Source organism: Pongo pygmaeus, chromosome 20 (genome assembly GCF_028885625.2).
Source record: "Pongo pygmaeus isolate AG05252 chromosome 20, NHGRI_mPonPyg2-v2.0_pri, whole genome shotgun sequence".
Taxonomy (NCBI): domain Eukaryota; kingdom Metazoa; phylum Chordata; class Mammalia; order Primates; family Hominidae; genus Pongo; species Pongo pygmaeus.
This window is the reverse complement of record NC_072393.2, coordinates 51,807,550-51,830,661: the sequence shown is the minus strand read 5'-3', so window position 1 is coordinate 51,830,661 and position 23,112 is coordinate 51,807,550. Positions and strand designations below refer to the sequence as shown.

The following is a 23,112-nucleotide window of genomic DNA, read 5'->3' as shown; positions in this document are numbered from 1 at the left end:
AAAAAAATATATATGGCATTCATTATGTTTCTGTATAGGAAAGGTCTGGAAAGATATCCACCAAAGTTTTAAGCATTAATTTTGGGGACTGTATTGAGGGGAGTGGTGTCACAAGGGACTTTGAGTTGTGTGTATATACACATGTATTCTAGTCTTTCACTATTGCAAGCCCATGCTTTGAACATCTTTATAACTAAATTTTTTTTTTTTTTTTTTTAATATGGAGTCTCACTCTGTCGCCCAGGCTGGAGTGCAGTGGCGCGATCTCGGCTCACTGCAACCTCTGCCTCCTGGGTTCAAGCGATTCTCCTGCCTCAGCCTCCCAAGTAGCTGGGATTACAGGCACAGGCCTCCACACCTGGGCTAATTTTTTGTATTTTTAGTAGAGATGGGGTTTTACCATGTTGACCAGGCTGGTCTTGAACTCCTGACCTCAAGTGATCTGCCTGCCTTGGCCTCCCAAAGTGCTGGGATTACAGGCATGAGCCACTGCGCCCAGCCCTTTATAACTAAATTTTTATACTCATTAATAGTCTCATAGAACTAATCAGCCACCACATTTTCTGTTTTTCCTGCCATTCATAGACATCCAGGTACCAGGATCTGTCCTTCCTTTTAGTCCCAAAAGCTGCTGTCTCCAGAGGCCTGGGAAAAAGGATCTCACTGACTGGTTCTCTTCTCTGTCTCTTAGACGTGCTATGGGAAGAGGGCAAGGCAGCCTTGGAGCAGCTGCTTAAGTTCATGGTGCACCCTGCCATCTCCTCCATCAACCTGACCACAGCGCTGGGCTCCCTCGCCAATATCGCCCGCCAGAGACCCATGTTCATGTCTGAGGTGATCCAGGCCTATGAAACTCTGCATGGTAGGTCATTGTCCTCCCCCTGCCTTCTCTTCACTGGCCAGTCCGCTCTTTTTTTTTTTTTTTTTTTTGAGACGGAGTCTCGCTCTGTCACCAGGCTGGAGTGCAGTGGTGCAATCTTGGCTCACTGCAACCTCCGCCTCCCGGGTTCAAGTGATTCTCCTGCCTCAGCCTCCCGAGTAGCTGGGATTACAGGATGCACCACCACACCCAGCTAATTTTTTTACTTTTAGTAGAGACGGGGTTTCACCGTGTTGGCCAGGATGATCTCTATCTCTTGACCTCGTGATTCGCCTGCCTCGGCCTCCCAAAGTGCTGGGATTACAGGCGTGAGCCACTGCACCCGGCCTCAGCCTGCTCATTCTTAAAGAAATGTAGCTCGGTGGTGGGCCGCGAGCGCTAGTCATCCATCTGGCAGGCCTGAGATTCTCTACATTAGACAGGAATGTTTTGGCATGTGACAGAAACTTGATTCAGGACTGGCTTTAATATTGAGGTATGTGGGGGTGAAATGACATGATGTCTGTGAAATACTTTCAAATATTTCAGTCCTCTCCCCTGACCAAAAGGGAGGATAGATGTTCCAAGATTAGCGAAATTTTGATGGGTACACAGAGTCTCATACCATTTTCTGTGTTTTGTGAAATGAAAACCGAGAAGTCTGGGGTTGGGGCATGAATGCGTACAGGTCATGGATCTGCATTTCTCCATCTCTCAGCTCTTTGTTTCTCCATTTTAGTTTCACTCTCTGGCCCTTTCCTTAGGGTAGCAAAGATGGCCCCCCATAGTTCATGGCTCCCATTGCGTTCGCTTAGCAACACCATGAGAAAGAGAGTGTCTCCTTCCCAACCATTCCAGCAGAAGTCCAAGGGCTGACGGTCATTGTTTCTGATTGGCTGAGCAGAGATTATGAGCCAGTCTCTGAGCCAATTACAGTGGCCGAGGGAATGTGGTGTTCTCACTGGCCCCAGGTCTCATGCCTACTCGGAAGGAGACTGGAGAAGGGGGGGGTCTCCCTCAACGGAGAGTGGGTGTGTTGTTGGCTGAGGAGGGGGCAGTGGATGCTAGGCAGGCAGAATTACAGGCATCCTTTTTCACTGTGGAACAGGGGAGGCTCGCTTATCAGGGTGACCATTAGAAAGTCATCCTAGTGGCAGGGAGTGGCAGAGAGACCAGCAGTGAGCTGTTGCAGCAGTTCAGTTGGGAGTTTCTAGAGGCGAAAGTGGTGATTATAACCCTCCCCAAGCGAAGCATATGTGAATTTCCAGACCAGAGATGGAGGAAGACGAAACTGTATGTGTTTACTAAAAGAGAGGGTGAGTTTTTCTCTTTGTTTTAAGATTGACTGATACTGATGGAGACCCCCCAGGGTTTTAAGCATCAGCTTGTAAGGCGGAAAGCCACACGTTAGATCTGAGGGTGAAGGAACTTTTCTAGTAGATGCCTGCAAGACCACTGCCCAAGTTTGGGGTTGAGAATTAAGACTGGCAGCATGCCATGAGATCTGTCCACAAGACACAGCTCCTGCCGCTTTCCTCACAGCCAACCTGCCCCCGACGCTGGCCAAATCTCAGGTGAGCAGCGTGCGTAAGAATCTGAAGCTGCACCTGTTGAGTGTGCTGAAGCACCCGGCTTCCTTGGAGTTCCAGGCCCAGATCACCACCCTGCTGGTGGACCTGGGCACACCTCAGGCCGAGATCGCCCGCAACATGCCGAGCAGCAAGGACACCCGCAAGCGGCCCCGCGATGACTCGGACTCCACACTCAAGAAGATGAAGCTGGGTGAGAGGGGCTGGTGGGGTGGGGCAGGCAGACCATGCTGAAATGTTTCATTATTTACCTTAAACTATGCTGAGTTTGTATTTACTAAGATTATATTATAGATTATATTATGTGGGCCAGGCACAGTGGCTCACACCTGTATTCCCATCAGTTTGGGAAGCTGAGGCGGGCAGATCACTTGAGGCGGGAGTTCAAGACCAACCTAGGCAACATGGCAAAACCCTGTCTCTAATTTTAAATAATTATAAAATAATTATAAAAATAAATTACATTATTTAATATGATATATAAATTACAATAGAATTATCAAAATATACATTTAATAAATTATGCATTATTTAAATTTTACAGAAAGGAATAAAATGAAAATAGTCTCCCTCTTATCCCTCTCCCAAGAAGTAACCACTCCCCAGGTGTGAACACTTCCTTATGTTTTCTTCCAGAAGTGCTTTATGTAGAGTGTGGAGCTCTTTTTTCATTCCTTTGTTTTAGTTATCAGAGAATTTTCTTTCTGAAATAATTTTCTAGTGGTTGTATTATTTATCAGTAGTGTCAACTATGGCTTTTCTTAACTTTAAGATTTTTTTTTTAAATCACACTTTTTTTCTAGAGCATTTACGAAAGATTTATTTTTTCATTTAAAAAAATAAGGAATTAGGCTGGGCACAGTGGCTCATGCCTGTAACCCCAGCACTTTGGGAGGCCAAGGCATATGAATCACCTGAGGTTAGGAGTTTGACACCAGTCTGGCCAACATGGAAAAACCCCGTCTCTACTAATAATACAAAAATTAGCTGGGTGTGGTGGTGCATGCCTGTAATCCCAGCTACTCCAGAGGCTGAGGCAGGAGAATCACTTGAACCCGGGAGCTGGAAGTTGCAGTAAGCCGAGATCATGCCATTGCACTCCGGCCTGGGTGACGAGTGAAACTCTGTCTCAAAGAAAAAAAAAAGGGGGGGGGAGTTGCCAGGCACAGTGGCTCATGTCTGTAATCCCAACATTTTGGGAGGCCAAGTTGGGCCGATCACCTGAGGTCAGGAGTTCGAAATTAGCCTGGCTAACATGGTGAAACCCTGTCTCTACTAAAAATACAAAAATTAGCCAGGCATGGTGGTGCGCGCCTATAGTTGCTGCTAGTTGGGAGGCTGAGGCAGGAGAATTTCTTGAACCGGGGGCAGAGGTTGCGGTGAGCCAAGATTGCACCATTGCACTCCATCCTGGGTGACAGAGCAAGACTCTGTCTCAAAAAAAAAAAAGGGAATTTATCTAAGGAGTGAGGTAGGGATCTTACTATATTTTTTCATAATTAAGTATAATAAGCAGAGTATTCTGTACCTTGAGTTGTTTTCATTTACTTTCATCTCGGAGTTCTTTATAGAAATCTACCTCATCCTTTTTTTTGAGACAGTCTTGCTCTGTTGCCCAGGTTGGAGTGCAGTGGTGTAATCTGGGCTCACTGCAGCCTCTGTCTCCCGGGTTCAAGCGATTCTCATGCCTCAGCTTCCTGAGTAACTGGGACTACAGGCGTGTGCCACCACACCCGGCTAATTTTTGTACTTGTTTCTTTTTTTTTTGGAGATGGAGTTTCGCTCTTGTTTCCCAAGCTGGAGTGCAATGGTGCGATCTCGGCTCACTGCAACCTCTGCCTCCCAGGTTCAGGCAATTCTCCTGCCTCAGCCTCCCAAGTAGCTGGGATTACAGGCATGTGCCACCATACCCAGCTAATTTTGTATTTTTAGTAGAGACGGGGTTTCACCATGTTGGCCAGGCTGGTCTTGAACTCCTGTCCTCAAGTGATCTGCCTGCCTTCGCCTCCTAAAGTGCTGAGATTACAGGCGTGAGCCACTACACCTGGCCGGGTTTGTATATTTAAAGTTATATTTTACCCACCAACTTTATCTTTCTGTTACCTTTTTTTTTTTTGAGACAGTCTCGCTCTGTCACCCAGGCTGGAGTGCAGTGGCCTGATCTTGGCTCACTGCAACCTCCGCCTCCCAGGTTTAAGAGATTCTCCCTCCTCAGCCTCCCAAGTATCTGGGACTACTGGCGCGCGCCATCATGTCTGACTAATTTTTTTGCATTTTTAGTAGAGCCGGGGTTTCACCATGTTGGCCAGGCTGGTCCCAAACTCCTCACCTCAGGTGATCCACCCGCCTCAGGTGATCCCCTGGTTGCCTTAGTACATGGGATCAGGAGGCACGTGGTGTCCCATTGTTGGAGATGTTAACTTTGAACGCTTGGTTAACATAATATCAACCAATTTTCTCTAGTGTCAAGTGCCATTTTTATCTTTGTCAGTAATAAGCTGGGGGAGATATTTGAAACTATGTAAAATACATGTTTCTCTTCAAACATTCACCCAGTGGTTTTTTTTGTTTTTTTGTTTTGTTTTGTTTTGTTTCGAGACAGAGTCTCTCTCTGTCGCCCAGGCTGGAGTGCAGTGGCGCAATCTCGGCTCACTGCAAGCTCCGCCTCCCGGGTTCACGCCATTCTCCTGCCTCAGCCTCCCGAGTAGCTGGAACTACAGGCGCCTGCCACCACGCCCAGCTAATTTTCTGTATTTTTTTTTAGTAGAGACGGAGTTTCACCGTGTTGGCCAGGATGGTCTCGGTCTCCTGACTTTGTGATCCCAAAGTGCTGGGATTACAGATGTGAGCCACTGTGCCCAGCCTCACCCAGTGGTTTTAACATCCAATGATGATTGTTGCCTGAGTCTATTATTCTATACTGGCTCCAAAGAGATTTTCCTTCTACGTTTATTAGTTGACATTCTGCTGTAAGGAAGAACTTTCTCTTCTTCTTCCCACTTATTATCAGGAATAAGTTGTTTCGAGCATTTCACTTACTTACTAGCATGACAAGATGTTCTAAACTCCTCTTGTACCGTCCTTGCCCCAGCCCTGGAATCAGTCTTTCTTTTTAAGGAGCCCTGGTTTCCTTTAAGTGGGGAATAGTTTCAGAAATCAAGGTCTGAGCACCAGGTGTGCCCTTAGCTACCGAGTGTACATTCTTGATAGCCATTGCCGAAGTGCCTTCTAAAAAAACTGCACCAGGCCGGGCGTGGTGGTTCATGCCTGTAATCCCAGCACTTTGGGAGGCTGAGGCAGGTGGATCACCTGAGGTCAGAAGTTTGAGGCCAGCCTGGCCAACATGGTGAAACCCTATCTCTACTAAAAATACAAAAAAATTAGCTGGGCCTGGTGGCACACGCCTGTAATCCCAGTTACTTGGGAGGCTGAGGCAAGAGAATCACTTGAACCTGGGAGGCAGAGGTTGCAGCGAGCCGAAATCATGCCATTGTACTGCAGCCTCGGTAACAGAGCAAGACTGTCTCAAAAAATAGTAATAATAATAATATCTTCTTAGAGCTTATGATAAGCTGCAGGGGTATGCCTTACTCCCATTTCCCAGGTCAGGAGATCTGAGGCCCAGAATGAGTCAGGTAGTTGCCCAGGGTCATAAAGTGCTTTGGCACCAGAGGCAGAGCTGCAGCCTGGATCTTCATCCGCTGTTTGCTCCTGTTTGCTGAGGCTGACTAGAGGCAGGGACCACCTGGGCACCCCGGGAGGATGGAGGGCCTACTGCTCTCTGTATAGCCAGCATCTTGTTGTTTTCCCTTATCCCAGAGCCCAACCTGGGGGAGGATGATGAGGACAAGGACTTGGAGCCAGGCCCATCGGGGACCTCGAAGGCCTCGGCACAGATCTCCGGACAGTCAGACACGGACATCACAGCTGAGTTCCTGCAGCCTCTGCTGACGCCTGATAATGTGGCTAATCTGGTGAGGATGGGTGGGAAGCATTTTCCCCCTGGGCAGGAAGGAAGGATCTCCTCGGTCTTTCACCTGCCTCCACTTCACACCGTCCACCTCCTCCAGAGTACCCTCCTAATTAATAAAGAAAAGGGGTTTAATTGGCTTACAGTTCTGCAGGCAGTACAGGAAGCATGGTGCTGGCATCTGCTTAGTTTCTGGGGAAACTTCAGGAAGCTTCCAATCATAGTGAAAGGTGAAGGGGGAGCAGGCATCTCACGTGGCAGAGCAGGAGCAAGAGAGAGGGAGTGTTGGGTCAGGGAGGTGCCACACACTTTCAAATGACCAGATCTTGTGAGAACTCACTATCCTGAAGACAGCACCAAGCCATGAGGGATCCGTCCCCACAATCCAAACACCCCCCACCAGGCCCCACCTCCCGCATGGGGGATTGTAATTCAACATGAGATTTGGGAAGGAACAAATATCCAGACTACATCAGAGAGCCTCAGGCTTGGGTATGCAACCCGCTTCTGATCATCCTCCATTTGGACGTCCCAGGAGCACCTCAGACTCATGTGGCAAAACTACACTTTTCCACTTTCTCCCCATGCTCCTCTCCAGGCCCCTCCCAGTTCCCAAACCAGAAACCTGGGAGTGAACCTCTTTTCCTTGTCTCCCTAATCCTTGCCCTCTTTTCCACCCCTGCAGCACTTACCCTGGGCCAGGCCCACCCTTTTCACCTGAAGCCCAACCCTCACTTGCTACCTGGCTCCAACTTCCTTCAAGTAAAATTTAAGTTCCACTTGCCTTAGTCGGCCATCTTTGATCTGGCTTCTGTTAACTTGTTCTACCTTTTGTCTTTTTTGTTTGTTTGTTTGTTTTGAGGCAGAGTCTCGCTTTGTCACCCAGGCTGGAGTGCAGTGGCGCGATCTCAGCTCACTGTAATCTCTGCCTCCCGGGTTCAAGCGATTCTCTTGCCTCAGCCTCCCAAATAGCTGGGATTACCAGTGCCCACCACTGTGCCCGGCTAATTTTTGTGTTTTTAGTGGAGACAGGGTTTCATCATGTTGGTCATGCTGGTCTCGAACTCCTGACCTCTGGTGATCCGCCCACCACGGCCTCCCCAAGTGCTGGGATTACAGGCGTGAGCCACCGCGCCCGGTCATTCTACCTTTTGTCTTATCACACGCTAGGAATTGACCTTTTCGGTTTTGCCGTGAAGTTGCTCATCAACATTTATAAAAATGCCTGCTATTCGTAGTATAAAATACCCCATGTTTGTAATGTGCCCCTTTTCTGTTGCTACTACTATGTCCAATCTTGCAAAATATTTGCTTGTTTTCAGTCATCTCAAAGAACTAGCTCTTTGTTTTGTTCATATTCTTTTGGTACTTTTTCTGTTTTATTTCTGTTGCCTTTATTTCTTTTCTGCTACTTTCTTTGAATGTTTTTCCCCACGGTTTTAAGTGATTGGCCCATTAATCTTTAGTCATCTTTTCCAATGTAAGCAAGCATTTAAGGATTTGATTTTTCATCTAAGTACTGTTTTAGCTGTATTCCACACATTTTAATTTATAGCAGTTTCATGATCTTTCTTTTCTAATTAGTTATTACGTAGTGTGTGCATTTAAAGTTCACTGTGTAGCCTTGGCAACATAGCGAGACCCTGTCTCTACAAAAATAAAAATAAAAAAATTAGCCGGGCATGGTGGCATGTACCTATGATCCCAGCCACTGGAGAGGCTGAAGCAGGAGGATTGCTTAAGCCCAGGAATTTGAGGCTGTAGTGAGCTCTGATGGTGCCACTGCACTCCAGCCTGGACAGTACAGTAAGACCCTGTCTCTAAGAAAAATAGTACATTTTTTTTTTTGAGACAGAGTCTTGCTCTGTCGCCCAGGCTGGAGTGTAGTGGCGCAGTCTCGGCTCACTGCAAGCTCCGCCTCCCGGGTTCACGCCATTCTCCTGCCTCAGCCTCCCGAGTAGCTGGGACTACAGGCGCCTGCCACCATGCCCAGCTAAGTTTTTTGTATTTTTAGTAGAGACGAGGTTTTGCTGTGTTAGCCAAGATGGTCTTGATCTCCTGACCTCGTGATCCGCCCGCCTCGGCCTCCCCAAGTGCTAGGATTACAGGCATGAGCCACTGCGCCCGGTATAATTTTTTTTTAAAGCTTCAAATGTATAAGGAGTTTGAAATTATCCTTTTCCAGCCGGGGCAAGATGGTGGAACCCCATCTCTACTAAAAATACAAAAATTAGCCAAGTGCGGTGGCAGGCATCTGTAATCCCAACTACTTGGGAGGCTGAGGCGGGAGAATTGCTTGAACCTGGGTGGCAGAGGTTGCAGTGAGCTGAGATCGTGCCATTGCACTCCAGCCTGGGGGACAGAGTGAGATTCCGTCTCAAAAAATAAATAAAAATAAATGAAATTATCTTTTGTTACTAATTCGTGACATCTGTGATGTTCTCTGTTAGGATTCTGGGGGGTTTCTTGTTTGCTTGTTATTTGAAGTCAATTCCCAGTGTCCTTACACTCTTCGCTGAACCTCTTTTTGCTTTCTTTCTTTCTTTATGAATGAGACGGAGTCTTGCTCTGTCACCCAGGCTGGAGTGCAGTAGCGCGATCTCGGCTCACTGCAACCGCTGCCGCCTGGGTTCAAGCAATTATCCTGCCTCAACCTCCCGAGTAGCTGGGATTACAGGCATGTGCCGCTGCGCCTGGCTAATTTTTGTATTTTTAGTAGAGACAGGGTTTCACCATGTTGGCCAGGCTGGTCTTGGACTCCTGACCTCAAGTGATCTACCTGCCTTAGCCTCTCAAAGTGCTGGGATTGCAGGCATGACCCACTGCACCTGGCCTCTTTTGTTCTCTGGACAGGGTGCCAGCTCTGCTGCTTCTTAGCCTTCTCCCATGGTGTTTCTCTATGGGGAATACACACCCCTCCCACCGCAAAACCTTGTCCTGTATTATGCTGACTCCTGCCCTCCCCTCAGTTCTCAGCCTAGGTGCTTCTTGCCCAGGGAGCCCTTGCCTTGCCTGACTCCTGCTGTGGCTCACAGTGCCCTTCATGTTCCTCTCTCAAGCACTGCACTGTATAATTATTTGTTTTCTCTGTGACTTCCCCAAGAGGCTGAGCTCCAGGAGAGCAGGCCCAAATCGGTCTAAGGCACTGCCATTTCCCCAGTATTGGCATGGGCATGGAAAGAATGCTTGTTGAGTTAATGATTAAGGAGAAGCTCTCTTCCTGGGCATCCCACAGGTCCTCATCAGCATGGTGTACCTGCCCGAGGCCATGCCAGCCTCCTTCCAGGCCATCTACACCCCTGTGGAGTCAGCAGGCACGGAAGCCCAGATCAAGCACCTGGCTCGGCTCATGGCCACACAGATGACAGCTGCCGGACTGGGACCAGGTGAGTGTGTCCTGGCCCTAACCTGGGCCAGGGATTGGCACTTGTGGCTTCTGGGTTCTCCTTACTGGAAGAGCACCTTCTCGTGGTGCAGTTGAAAATCATGTGGGAGCTAAGGTGTAGATAATGACAGGTACCACAGATAGATGGCTCAGTGTTTTTAAGTCCTGGGCTTTGGAATCCAACAGACCTGGGTTTGAGATTTGAGTTGAATCAGATCTCATCCACTTAATAGCTGTATGACTTTGGTCAAGTTAGTTAACCTCTCTGAGCTTCATAGTTTTACCCCGTTTTAACAGTACTATTAATGTGTAATACATATAAGTGAAATGCAGAACTCTTAATTACAGACCTTAGTGAATTTTCACAAAGTGAACACACCAGTGTAACCATCACCCAGATCAAGATACAGGTTAAATATCCCTTATCCAAAATGCTTGGGACCAGAAGTGTTTCAGATTTCAGACCTTTGGATTTGGAATATTTGCATATACATAATGAGGTATCTGAGGTATGGGACCCAAGTCTAAACATGAAATTCATTTATGTTTCTTATACACATAGCTCAAAGGTAATTATATATGATATTTCTTCTTTTTTTTTTTTAATGAGACAGAGTCTTGCTCTGTTGCCCAGGCTGGAGTGCAGTGGCACAATCTTGGCTTACTGCAACCTCTGCCTCCCAGGTTCAAACGATTCTCCTGCCTCAGCCTCCCGAGTATCTGGGACTACAGGCGCGTGCCACCACGCCCGGCTAGTTTTTTTGTTTTGTTTTGTTTTTTGAGACACAGTCTTGCTGTGTCACCCAGGTTGGACAGCAATGGCGTGATCTTGGCCCACTGCAACCTCCACCTCCCGGGTTCAAGCGATTCTCCTGCCTCAGCCTTCCAAGTAGCTGGGACTACAAGCGTGTGCCACCACACCCGGCTAATTTTTGTATTTTGTGTTTTTATTTTTTTGAGACGGAGTCTCTGTCGCCCAGGCTGGAGTGCAGTGGCGCGATCTTGGCTCACTGCAAGCTCCGCTTCTCGGGTTCATGCCATTCTCCTGCCTCAGCCTCCCAAGTAGCTGGGACTACAGGCGCCTGCCACCACGCCCGGCTAATTTTTTGTATTTTTAGTAGAGACGGGGTTTCATTGTGTTAGCCAGGATGGTCTCGATCTCCTGACCTCGCGATCCACCCGCCTCAGCCTCCCAAAGTGTTGGGATTACAGGCACGAGCCACTGTGCCCGGCCAATTTTTATATTTTTAGTAGAGACGGGGGTTTCACCGTCTTAGCCAGGATGGTCTCCATCTCCTGATCTTGTGATCCACCCGCCTTGGCCTCCCAAAGTGCTGGGATTACAGGCATGAGCCACTGCACCCGGCCCTAGTTTTTTGTGTTTTTAGTAGAGACTGGGTTTCACCGTGTTAGCAAGGATGGTCTCGATCTCCTGACCTCGTGATCTGCCCACCTCGGCCTCCCAAAGTGCTGGGATTACAGGTGTGAGCCACCGTGCTTGACCTGTAATATTTCTTAATAATTTTGTTCGTGAAATGATGTTTTGACTGCCATCTATCACACGAGGTCAGGTGTGGAATTTTACACTTGCGTTTTGTTAAGACTCAAAAAGTTTCGGATTTATAGACCATTGCCACTGTAGAAATTTCCTCCTTGTTCTTCCAGGGATGCCTCAGGGCATTGAACTCCAGAGATAACCAGTGTTCTGATTTCTGCCTCCATAGTCTAGTTTTACCTATTCTTTTTAATTTTTTTATTTTTTATTTTTATTTTTTTAGACAGATTCTCGCTCTGTTGCCCAGGCTGGACTGCAGTGCAGTGGCACGATCTCAGCTCACTGCAAGCTCCGCCTCCTGGGTTCACACCATTCTCCTGCCTCAGCCTCCTGAGTAGCTGGAATTATAGGTGCCCGGCACCGTGCCCCGCTAATTTTATTGTATTTTTAGTAGAGACGGGATTTCACCGTGTTAGCCAGGATGGTCTTGATCTCCTGACCTTGTGATCCGTCCGTCTTGGCTTCCCAAAGTGCTGGGATTTCAGGCGTGAGCCACCGAGCCCGGCCCTAGTTTTACCTATTCTTCAACCAAACTAAATAGGATCACAAAGTCTGGTTTCTCTGGCTTGCCATATGGTTTTTTGTGTTTTTTTGTTTATTTATTTTTATTTTTTTTTTTGAGACGGAGTTTTGCTCTTGTGGCCCAGGCTGGAGTGCAGCAGCACTTTCTTGGCTCACTGCAGCCTCTGTCTCCTGGATTCAAGCGATTCTCCTGCATCAGCCTCCCGAGTAGTTGGGATTACAGGCACCCGCCGCCACCATGCCCGGCTAATTTTTTGGTTTTTGCTGGTTTTTTTTTTTTTTTGAGACGGAGTCTTACTCTGTCGCCCAGGCTGGAGTGCAATGGCACGATCTCGGCTCACTGCAACCTCTGCCTCCTGGGTTCAAGTGATTCTCCTGCCTTCCAAGTAGCTGGGATTACAGGCATGTGCCACCATGCCTGGCTGATTTTTTTTTTTTTTTTTTTTTTTTTGTATTTTTAGTAGAGATGGGGTTTCACCATGTTGGCCAGGCTGGTCTTGAACTCCTGACCTCAGGTGATCCACTCTCCTCAGCCTATTAAAGTGCTGGGATTACAGGCGTGAGCCACCGCGCCCAGCCTGCTGTACATTTTTGAGATTCTTCCACGTTGTTGTGTGAGGTACTAGTTGGTTTTTTATTGCTCAGTAGTATTCTGTTATATGAATATACAGTCATTTGTTTATCCACCCCAGTATTGATGAACCTGTGGCTTCTTTCCAGTTTTTGGCCATTGGGAATAAAGCTGCTGTGAATATTTGTGTCCAGCTCTCTTCGCGTACACATGCTTTCATCTGTCTTGAGCATATACCAAGGAGTGGAACTATTGGGTCATAGGGTGTGATCAGTGCTATTAAAAACTGCTACAGGCTGGGTGTGGTGGCTCACACCTGTAGTCCCAGCACTTTGGGAGGCTGAGGCGGGTGGATCACCTGAGGTCAGCAGTTCGAGACCAGCCTGGCCAACGTGGCGAAACCCCGTCTCTACTGAAAATAAAAAAATCAGCTGGGCATTGCGGTGGGCATCTGTAATCCCAGCTACTCTGGAAGCTGAGGCGGGAAAATGGCTTGGACCCAGGAGGTGGAGGCTGCAGCGAGTCAGGATCAAGCCACTGCACTCCAGCCTTGGCGACGGAGTGAGACTCCGTCTCCAAAAAAAAAAACAGCTGAGGGCTGGGCACAGTGGCTCTTACCTGTAATCCCAGCACTTTGGAAGTCTGAGGCGGGAGGATCGCTTGAGCCCAGGAGTTCAAGACTAAGCTGGGCAACATATGGAGACCTCGTCTCTACAAAAAAATACAAAAATTAGCTAGGTATGTTGGCATGCGCCTGTAGTCCCAGCTAGTTGGGAGGCTGAGAGGCTGAGGCAGGAAGATTGCTTGAGCCCAGGAGGTCGAGACTTCAGTGAGCCCTGATTGCACCACTGTACTCCAGCCTGGGTGACAGAGTGACACCCAGTCTAAAAAACAAAAAACAAAAACTGCACATCATGTTTCCAAAGTGGCTGTAGCATTTGCTGCTCCCCCCAGCAATGAATGGCATTTGTAGTTTGAGCCTCAGTTGTATTGAAAAGTGGGGATAAAAAGAGTACCCACTCCAGGACAGTGTTGTGTGGATTTAAACAAGGTTTTGCACGTACAAGGCTCAGAACAGAGCCGGGCACACAGGAGGTCCTCGGGTTGGAGCAGGTGGGTCTGACGCACTGGGTGTCTGTTTGCTGCCTCCCCCTCAGGTGTAGAGCAGACCAAACAGTGCAAGGAGGAGCCCAAGGAGGAGAAGGTGGTGAAGACGGAGAGTGTCCTGATCAAGCGGCGCCTGTCAGCCCAGGGCCAAGCCATCTCGGTGGTGGGTTCCCTGAGCTCCATGTCCCCTCTGGAGGAAGAGGCACCGCAGGCCAAGAGGAGGCCAGAGCCCATTATCCCTGTCACTCAGCCCCGGTGAGTCCTCTTCTGGGTGCTAGGGCAGGACAGGAGCCCTGCCCCGAAGGTCTGGTTCTCAGGTTCTCAGCTCTTGTGCGTGTGTGTGTGTGTGTGTGTGTAAGTGAGAGGCAGACAGAAGGAAGTCTGGACTAGGTTCTCTCTGATTCCCGAGTCAGTGCCATAACCACTAAGCCTTCGCTGTTTTCTTTCCTGTAAAAAAAAAAAACACAAAAAACCCTTTTTTATGTCTAAAATTGGGATAATGATAGTATCTTTCTCATAAGGATCAAAGAAGAATTAAATTAGTTTGTGGTGATGGTGATGGTTAGATAACTAGATTAGATAACTCGAGTGAAAAGTGATTGTGATTGTCAAGCATTTCGCGTGGTTCCTGATGTGTAGTAAATGCTACTGGCTGTCACCATCATTGTCCCCATTATTTCCTCCCTTACACACCACAAAATCCAGCCAGTCCCGGCCACCCAAGGCTTTTTTTTTTTTTGAGTTGGAATCTCACTCTGTCTCCCAGGCTGGAGTGCAGTGATGCAATCTCAGCTCACTGCAAGCTCCGCGTCCCGTGTTCATGGCATTCTCCTGCCTCAGCCTCCTGAGTAGCTGGGACTACAGGTGCCCGCCACCACGCCCGGCTAATTTTTTGTATTTTTAGTAGAGACGGGGTTTCACCGTGTTAGCCAGGATGGTCTCGGTCTCCTGACCTCGTGATCCGCCTGCCTCGGCCTCCCAAAGTGTTGGGATTACAGGCGTGAGCCACCGCGCCTGGCCCCAAGTCTTACTAACACAGCTGAGCGGGATCTGCTACCCTCCGAGCTCTCTTCTGCTACCCTCCGAGCTCTCTTCTGCTACCCTCACCCCTCCTCCACTCGTGCCCACAAGCCTGTTCCCACCTAAGGGCCTTTGCCTGGAGAGCTGGTCCCCCAGACATTTGTGTATCTTGTCCCTGCCTCCGTTCAGATGCCCACTCACAGAAGCCTTCCGTAAGACGCCCTCTGCAAAACCAAAATAACATCCTCTTTCTTTCTCTTACCCACCACCACACCGTGCCTCAGAGACACAGAGGAATTGGAGAGGCAGCAGGGGGATGGGGGCCATCTCTGTTGCCTACCTAGTCCTTGAAGTTGGGAGAGTCACCAGACAGGCCTGTGCTGCAGTCTGGGTCACTGCATCTCTGTCACTGCTCTTCCATGCAGGCTGGCAGGCACCGGTGGGCGCAAGAAAATTTTCCGTCTCAGCGATGTGCTGAAGCCCCTTACCGATGCCCAGGTGGAAGCCATGAAGCTGGGCGCTGTGAAGCGGATCCTGCGGGCTGAGAAGGCTGTGGCCTGCAGCGGGGCAGCCCAGGTGTGCCCCTGCCACCCCCCACCCCATCCTTCCAGTCCCTCTACCCAAGCGTCTACCTCACAGCCAGCAAAGAGTTTGGCCCTGGCGTCAAACCTCCCTGGCTGCAGACCCCAGCTCTGCTGCCCACAGTCACTTCTCCAGATCACTCCCATCCTCCATAAAACAGAGACAGTAGCGGCAGCTCCTCCCGGGTGATAAGGAGGAAATGTACAATGAGCACAGGCACTCAGGTGCACAGGGCGGGTGCTGGGAGGCCTCTGCAAGTGAGGGCTGCTCTTGTGGTCTTGGTTCTTCACGGTTGTCAGCGTTCGTACTGTTACTATTTAGCTTTAGAAATATACCTGGTTCTCTGTCCTGATTCTGCCACTTGCTGGCACTGTTAACCTTCAAAGAATAGGGAAAAGTGACTTTTTCCCCATTCTGTGAAGTTAATTTTTGATTAGCCAGTAGTATAGGAACATACTCCCTGAGCTGAAAAATATTTCCGGGGAATCCAGATCCAGTACTCTTCCGTGGCCATCACCTGCACCCCATCCCTCTCTTCAAAGGTGACAAAGGCACAAATGAGGGGAATCTTTGAGGATCTTTTTCTGTGCACTTAAGTACATGGGTGCTGCTCCTAGAAACTCATTTTTATTCTGTGATGATCGATCCTCACCCTGGTACCCCCATCCCCCGCCACACAAACGGGACCTCCCAGGGCATAAGGGTCCTCAGCTGGCCTTCCTCACTTCACTCCTTGTCTGCTCTGAGAGTTCCTGCGTGTGGATGAGAGGAGTCGCCGGGCACGATTGCGGAGTCCCTGGATTGCCCACCCTACACTGACATGCTGGCTGGCCCTCCCACCAGGTCCGCATAAAGATCCTGGCCAGCCTGGTGACACAGTTCAACTCGGGCCTGAAGGCGGAGGTCCTGTCCTTCATCCTGGAGGATGTGCGGGCCCGCCTGGACCTGGCCTTCGCCTGGCTCTACCAGGAGTACAACGCCTACCTGGCCGCGGGTGCCTCAGGCTCCCTGGACAAGTATGAGGACTGCCTCATCCGCCTGCTGTCTGGCCTGCAGGAGAAACCAGATCAGAAGGATGGGTGAGGAGGCTCACCCTGCACCCTTCTGTCCCCGAGAGGCTCCCTCTCCTGGTGCTGCCCTCCCTTTCTGATTGTGACCACCTCCCTCTTCATCACCCCCCAAGTCAGTTCTCCTCGCACCCATCCCAAGTCTCCTCTCCTCCCCCTCTGGAGGCACGTTCAAGGTTGTAGTTTTGCAGGTGGGCTCCAGGTCACACTCCCTGAGCTGTTCCCCAGCTCTGCCACTTGCTCTGAGCTTGCTCTGAGTGGCTTTGTCACTCCCCCTCTGTGCCATTTTCCCATCTGTAAATAACAGTGCTCACCCATGGGCCTGGAGATAGACCTCTACACTCCATTCACTACCTGAGTTGGTTCTGTAGCTTCCTCCCTATCCCTGGCCTCCAGCTTACTCATCTGTCCTCCACACGGCAGCTCCAGGAACATTTTATTATATAAGTCCTTTTATTACTTCCCCACAAGGGACCTTCCATAGTTCTCCATTGTTCTTGGGATAAAACACAGCCTCCTTACTGTGACCAGTGAGGCCTTATGTGACGCAGTCTCTTTGGCTTTACCCCCCGAACATGAGCCACATTGGCCTTCTGTCTGTTCCTCAGACGTGCCAAATTCAGGGTGCTGGTGCTTCCTGTTCTGTCCACCTGGAATGCTCTTCCTTCAACTCTATGTGTGGTTGGCTCCTTATCCACCAGTGTACTCAACTGTAACTTTGAAGAGGCCTTTTGAGGCCACCATATCTAAAATACCCACACCCTTCTCCACCCGCCATCATTCCCTCCCATTCTTATGTTCAATGAATAAAGTTAGGAATCCCTGTTTGACAAAAGGAAGAAATGAGTTTCAGAGAGGTGCAGTCTCTGCCCAGATCATCCAGCCGCCAGCTTTTGAATCCTGATCTGTTCACCTCCAAAGCTTTATAACCAGGGGCTTGAACAAGCAGCCCCTGAGGGAGGGCCTGCTGGTCCTGAGCTCCTACAATTCAGCAGGGCCCGGGAGCCAGGCGGCCTCTTCCTCTGCAGCTATGGCCCTCCCTCCGTCTCTGGCAGGATCTTCACCAAGGTTGTGCTGGAGGCGCCACTCATCACAGAGAGTGCCTTGGAGGTGGTCCGCAAGTACTGCGAGGATGAGGTGAGGACAGGCCCTGGTCACTGCAGCCTGGGGCAGGGGACAGGGCCCTGCCCTGAGGGGTCTGAAGGGCACACAGCCTAAACCTTGTGGCTGGGGGTTTCATGAGGGACCGGGCCCTTTTGTCCAGGTACCCGATCAGAGGCAGGCAGGAGAGACGGAGCCCAGAGGCACACTCAGGTGGGCTGAGCTCGGGTCCCTTTCCTCTTGCTGCAGAGTCGCACCTATCTGGGCATGTCCACACTTCGAGACCTGATCTTCAAGCGCCCATCCCGCCAGTTCCAGTACCTGCATGTCCTCCTCGACCTCAGCTCCCATGAGAAGGACAAGGTGATCCCCTCCACTTCCTGGCTGCCCTCAGCCTGCAGCTTGCAGAGGCCGCCTCTATCCTGAGGAACCAGCCCAACCTCTTCCACACTCCCTTGCAAGTTTCTCTGGGCCCATTCCCTTCTTTCAGTGTTTTTTTGGCTATTGCCAGGTTTCTGTCTGTTTGTTTTATTTTCATTTTCAGTGGCATCAAGCTGCCTAGAAACCAGGGTTACTGTGCCTGAGTCTGCCTGCAGTGTGTACACACACACACGTGCACTTGCCCTCCTGGGAAGGGCAGTCCCACTCTCGCTCTTAGTCCACCTGTAGTGGCCAGCACAGGGTCCTCGCGCAGCCCAGTCCTGTGCCGGGGGGCCTGAGGGCATTGCCCAGCCCAGCAGGGGAGCCGTTGTGGCCTCAGCCAGCAGTGAGGACACAGCGTGCTCAGCAGCTGAGCAGAGCAGTGTGCGGCTGCCCTGGGGAGGGAGGGGCCGACCATCTGGCTGTGGGGTGGGCAGGAGATGTTTCAAGGAAGGCTTCCTTCAAGGAGGGGACATGTACACTGAGACCTGGAACATCAGTAGCTGGGTGTGCTCTAGACAGAGGGGACAGATGTGCACGTGCTGTGGTTGAGAGCGCCCTTGGCCCATCGTTGCCTGCAGCCTTTTGGCCCAGCCCTTGCCCGGTAGCGTTTTCATTCATTCAGCAGACCTTCGTCGCACACCCCTGGCCCTGGCCCTGGCCATGGCCATGTGCTGCTGCTGGGGTCAGAGTGCCCAGGACCAGACCCTGCCCTCACGGCTCCCGGCAGATGATATCAGTGAAACAGGGTTTAGCTGGCAGTAGGCGTTCTAGGGAGACTTGGCAGGGAGTGACACTTGTAAGGAACTGAGGAGCCCTCCCTCTGCTTGGAGCTTAGTGAGGAAGGCAAGGAGCAGTGACGGGCAGGTGGGCTGGAGAGACAGGCAGTGAGGTGGTGCTGCGGTACCAGCCCTGGCCAGGATATCTGCCTCCTGCGCTGGGGACCAGCCCTGGGCCTTGGTAACAGCTGGGCTGCCCCTTCTCAGCCTCGGGCTTGTTTTCACGTGAGTGTTGCCATGCTTGCAGGAATAGCTGTTCTTTCTCTTACATCTTCCCTGACCCTGCCCTTCTCCATCTTCCTCCTCAGGTGCGCTCCCAGGCCCTGCTGTTCATCAAACGCATGTATGAGAAGGAGCAGCTGCGGGAGTATGTAGAGAAATTTGCCCTCAACTACCTGCAGCTCCTGGTGCACCCCAACCCACCGTCCGTGCTGTTTGGAGCTGACAAGGACACAGGTTGGGCGCAGGTCATCAGATGCATATTGAGCGCTGCTGTGTCCGCGCTCTGGGCCCTGCGAGCAGAGGGGATGAGTGGGGAAGCCACTCGGACACTAATGACGGGAATGAGCAGGACTGGGACAGCCACCTGGGGGCTGCGGGAGTCAGGGTAGGGGGCATCTGGCCCAGCCTGGGGGCGTCAGGGAGAGAGATCTGGAGGACAAGGAGAGCCAGCCATCGGTGGGGCCCAAGGAAGGACCAGGCAGGGCCATCTCAGGCAGGTTCCCTCAGCAGAGCCCTGGATTACAGGCAGGTAGACTCAGACCCCGAGTAAATGGACCATTAAATGGGAAGGCTTGGGGCCATGATAGGGCAGCACGGGAGGCCTGGCCCAGGTGCCAGCAAGCATTCCCAGGAGACGCACAGCCTTCGGGAGGCCCAGAAGCTGAGCAGGTGCCGTGAACCAGGCAAAGAGGAGGGTGGATGCAAAGGCAAAGAGAGCAGTGCCCTTGGAACTGTTAGAATGGGTGTGTGACCAACATGGAGGTCAGCAGGGCAGCAGCGGGCCGGGGCCACCCCATACAACACCTGGCAGACGGTGCGAGGCAGGGAGCTGGGGGTTTATTCTGAGGCCACAGGGCAGGCGTGGCTGGGCTTGGAGCCGGAGAGGGACACGGTCAGGCTCGCACTTTAGAAAGATCCTTCTAGTTGCCTTGTGTGTTGGCAGTCAGGGGAGGCTGGAGGTGGGAAGTCCTGGTCCCCGCCATTTCCCTGCCCTAGAACAATTAGCTCCCCAGCCCCAGCTCCCTTCTCTGCCCTCCCCAGCTCCACTGCCCAAGAAGGGACAGTTCCTGAGGGTCCGAGGGGGTTGGAGAAGAGTGTGGGCCAATCTGATGTCCGCTCCTGCCCTGTCAGAGGTGGCAGCACCCTGGACGGAGGAGACAGTGAAGCAGTGTCTCTACCTCTACCTGGCCCTCCTGCCTCAGAACCACAAGCTGATCCACGAGCTGGCGGCCGTGTACACTGAAGCCATCGCCGACATCAAGCGGACGGTGCTGAGGGTCATTGAGCAGCCGGTGAGGCCCCTGAGCCCACTAGGCCCTGCCCACCCACGGGCAGGGCTGTGTCCCCAGCTCCAGCTCTTCCCCAACCTGCTCCACCTCAGAGTGTGCCAAGCCTGAAGGGTGGTCACCCCGGGCCGACCCAGGCTGTGTAGCTTGCGGGCGGTCCGCATGTCACTCCTCAGGAAACGTCAAGTGGCCCAGCAGTTAGGAGCCTGGAGCTGATAGACCTGGGTTCGCGTTCACCTCTCACTTTCTCACTGCGACCTTGGGCCCGTCAGTAAAAATGGGGAAGGCATTCCAGTCCCTCCACGCTGATGCAAGGAGTCCATGAACTCAGGCACATAAACCTCTGTGTTACTGTCACTTTATGAGCTGGCCTTCCCGGTACTGCTAACGGGACTCTCTAGCTGTCATTACATAAAACATAAGTCCTTCCCGCCCCTCTCTCTGGAGGCACAGGGCTGCCCACATGAGAAGCAGCTCAGTGACAGACTAGCACCTGAGATTAGAAGGTCTGCTCTTCTAGTTTGCAGCAGGTTTGAAACCACTTTTTTTCTTTCTGCCCCTGACATTTTTGGATTACAGAACATTTTCATGATAAACGGGAGAGAGAACTGTATGTTAATCCCCACCTATCTGCCATTTGGGTTCAGTGGGGCCCTTACCTGGAAAATGGGGATAACAGGCTTGTAGTCAGGAGGAAACAGATTTTTAGCCCCATTCTCAAGGTGGGCCAACTGTGGAAAAGTGATCTCACTTTGCGGAAAAGTGATCCGGTGGGGCTGTGAGCTTCTCGAGGGCAGAGACAGTCGGTTTTAGTCAGGAGCGTAAACGTTACTGGGCGAAGGTGGAGCCTGACCCTGGCTCCTGTTTGGCATTCACCACGGGGCAGGCTCAGGAAGCAGCAGCAGGTGGAGCCTGGTCTGGGCTCGCAACCAAGCCAGCTGCGCGTGAGAAACCAAGTCACGAAGCGGGTGGGTGGAGCCAGAAACATCTTCACCAGTGAGTGAAACACAGGGCTGGCATTCGAGGTCAGGTCAAGTCTGAGCCACAGAGGAGTGACCTGCAGGACAGCCCAGCCAGGGCTGGGAGCTGGAGCAGGCCCATGTCTGGAGAGGCTGCAGAGAGAGGCCAAGGTTCCTCTGACCCTCCTGCCCTTCCCCACCTTTCCCCCACCCTCCAAACCCTGTCACCAGTCTCACCCTGGGCCCCAGCATGCCCCGCAGCCACCCTGCCGGCAACACCTGAGCCTCCCCTAAGCTCTCACCCTGGGTCTGGTCATCCCTGTCTCTGCCTCTAGATCCGAGGAATGGGCATGAACTCCCCGGAGCTGCTCCTGCTGGTGGAAAATTGTCCCAAGGGGGCAGAGACACTGGTCACGCGATGTCTGCACAGCCTCACAGACAAAGGTGACCCTGGAGACCCCCAACTTTCATGGCTTTCCTCCCTCTCCTTAGCCTTCCCTGGGCCCTGGGGATCTGAGCCGCTGGGTCCCCAGATGATTGTACCTCTTGTGGGTCTGTGCCTGTCCTAGGGCCTCAGTTTCTCCATTTGGAGCAGTGTGGTGCTAATTGCACGTGAGCAGCCAAGGGTAAAGTTGCCATCCCTTCCTGCACACCCACCTGCTTCTCTTTCCTGGGTGCCCACCCTTCCCCACGCTCCCCTCCGCCTCCAACTCGGTGCCTCCTGCTGCTTCCATGCAGTCCCACCCTCCCCGGAGCTGGTGAAGCGGGTCCGGGATCTCTACCACAAGCGACTGCCAGACGTCCGCTTCCTCATCCCGGTGCTCAATGGGCTGGAGAAGGTATGGAGCTGGAGGCCTGTTTGTCCCTGCTACCTGGGACATGTGGGACTGGGAGGGGCAGGGCAGCACGTTGCTTCAGCAGCAGTTGAGCCAGAGGCACATAGCAGAGGGCAGAAGGCACCTTGCCTGTGGTCAGAAGTCATGGAAGCCACTGACACCTGGTTACCCTGGAAATGCAGAGCAGCTCCTGGCCTCATTTGCATGGGCACCCGGGTGCCAATGGCTCTGCTGCTTCCTCCTCTACCTCAAGCAGGTCCCTTCCCTTCTTTGAGACTCGCTTTTCTCCTGTCAGACAAGGATCAGGATGCCTCTTGGGGGCACACACATGTGACATGCAGGGGGCTCAGATGGGGTGACAGCTGGGGAGAAAGCTCCACCCTGAGGGTGTGGTGAGGGTAGGAGGGGCTCAGTGAGCCAGAGCTTGCCCTCAGCTCCCCAGGGCGAGCAGAAGGGGTGGCTTGTCTAGAAGGGAAATGAGGGTGTATGTGACTCAACCCCCACCCCCACCACCTTCTCCCTGTAGAAAGAGGTGATCCAGGCCCTGCCTAAACTCATCAAACTCAACCCCATCGTGGTGAAGGAAGTCTTCAACCGCCTGCTGGGCACCCAGCATGGTAGGTGATGCAGCCTCTTCCCCACCAAGAGGCCCCAGTTGCTGGGGCAGAAGGCAAGGTGCAGGCGCCCCCCCCCCCTCAGGGAGAGAGGGCACGTCCTGCTCCCTGGGACACCAGCTGTACTGGACATCTCCATGTGTCCCGGAGCTCCCAGGCCACCCTCCGGGATGTTTTTATGATGGTTTCATTCACAGCAGGGGCAAGACCATGGAGCTGGGGGCGGAGGCTCCAGCAGCATCTTCCCTTTTAGGATCTGGCCACATACCAGCCCCTCTCAGGCCTGGCTCCAGTCTGGCCCCTCCTCAGATCTTGCCTGAATCCCTCAAGCTGTGGGCCAGGGGCATTTCGTTTTGACACAGTCAAAAAGAAACAAAACTTGAGGCCAGGCGGGCGGATCACAAGGTCAGGAGATCGAGACCATCCTGGCTAACACAGTGAAACCCCGTCTCTACTAAAAATACAAAAAATTAGCCAGGTGTGGTGGCTGGCGCCTGTAGTCCCAGCTACTCGGGAGGCTGAGGCAGGAGAATGGCATGAACCCGGGAGGCGGAGCTTGCAGTGAGCAGAGATCGCGCCACTGCACTCCAGCCTGGGCGACAGAGCGAGACTCCGTCTCAAAGAAAAGAAGCAAAACTTTCAACTTAGAAAAACTATCAAGGGATTCT

General features: G+C 51.8%; 1 protein-coding gene across 6 annotated transcripts in view; it reads left to right on the top strand.

Annotated features, from left to right (window-relative positions):
• SYMPK (symplekin scaffold protein) overlaps positions 1 to 23,112 on the top strand; it is a 48,024-nt gene that overhangs the window by 18,376 nt on the left and 6,536 nt on the right. For 3 of the 6 annotated variants that reach the window (XM_054466241.2, XM_054466240.2, XM_054466242.2), the window contains 14 exons: positions 692 to 862; positions 2,402 to 2,641; positions 6,268 to 6,422; positions 9,654 to 9,804; positions 13,609 to 13,813; positions 15,004 to 15,154; positions 16,004 to 16,239; positions 17,220 to 17,364; positions 17,578 to 17,691; positions 18,836 to 18,983; positions 19,881 to 20,041; positions 21,330 to 21,438; positions 21,733 to 21,833; positions 22,357 to 22,447. In XM_054466241.2, the coding sequence (XP_054322216.2) occupies positions 692 to 862; positions 2,402 to 2,641; positions 6,268 to 6,422; positions 9,654 to 9,804; positions 13,609 to 13,813; positions 15,004 to 15,154; positions 16,004 to 16,239; positions 17,220 to 17,364; positions 17,578 to 17,691; positions 18,836 to 18,983; positions 19,881 to 20,041; positions 21,330 to 21,438; positions 21,733 to 21,833; positions 22,357 to 22,447 (2,178 nt within the window). The remainder of the gene's footprint in view (positions 1 to 691; positions 863 to 2,401; positions 2,642 to 6,267; positions 6,423 to 9,653; positions 9,805 to 13,608; positions 13,814 to 15,003; positions 15,155 to 16,003; positions 16,240 to 17,219; positions 17,365 to 17,577; positions 17,692 to 18,835; positions 18,984 to 19,880; positions 20,042 to 21,329; positions 21,439 to 21,732; positions 21,834 to 22,356; positions 22,448 to 23,112) is intronic. The other 3 variants (XM_054466245.2, XM_063657215.1, XM_063657217.1) reach the window with 1 other exon arrangement.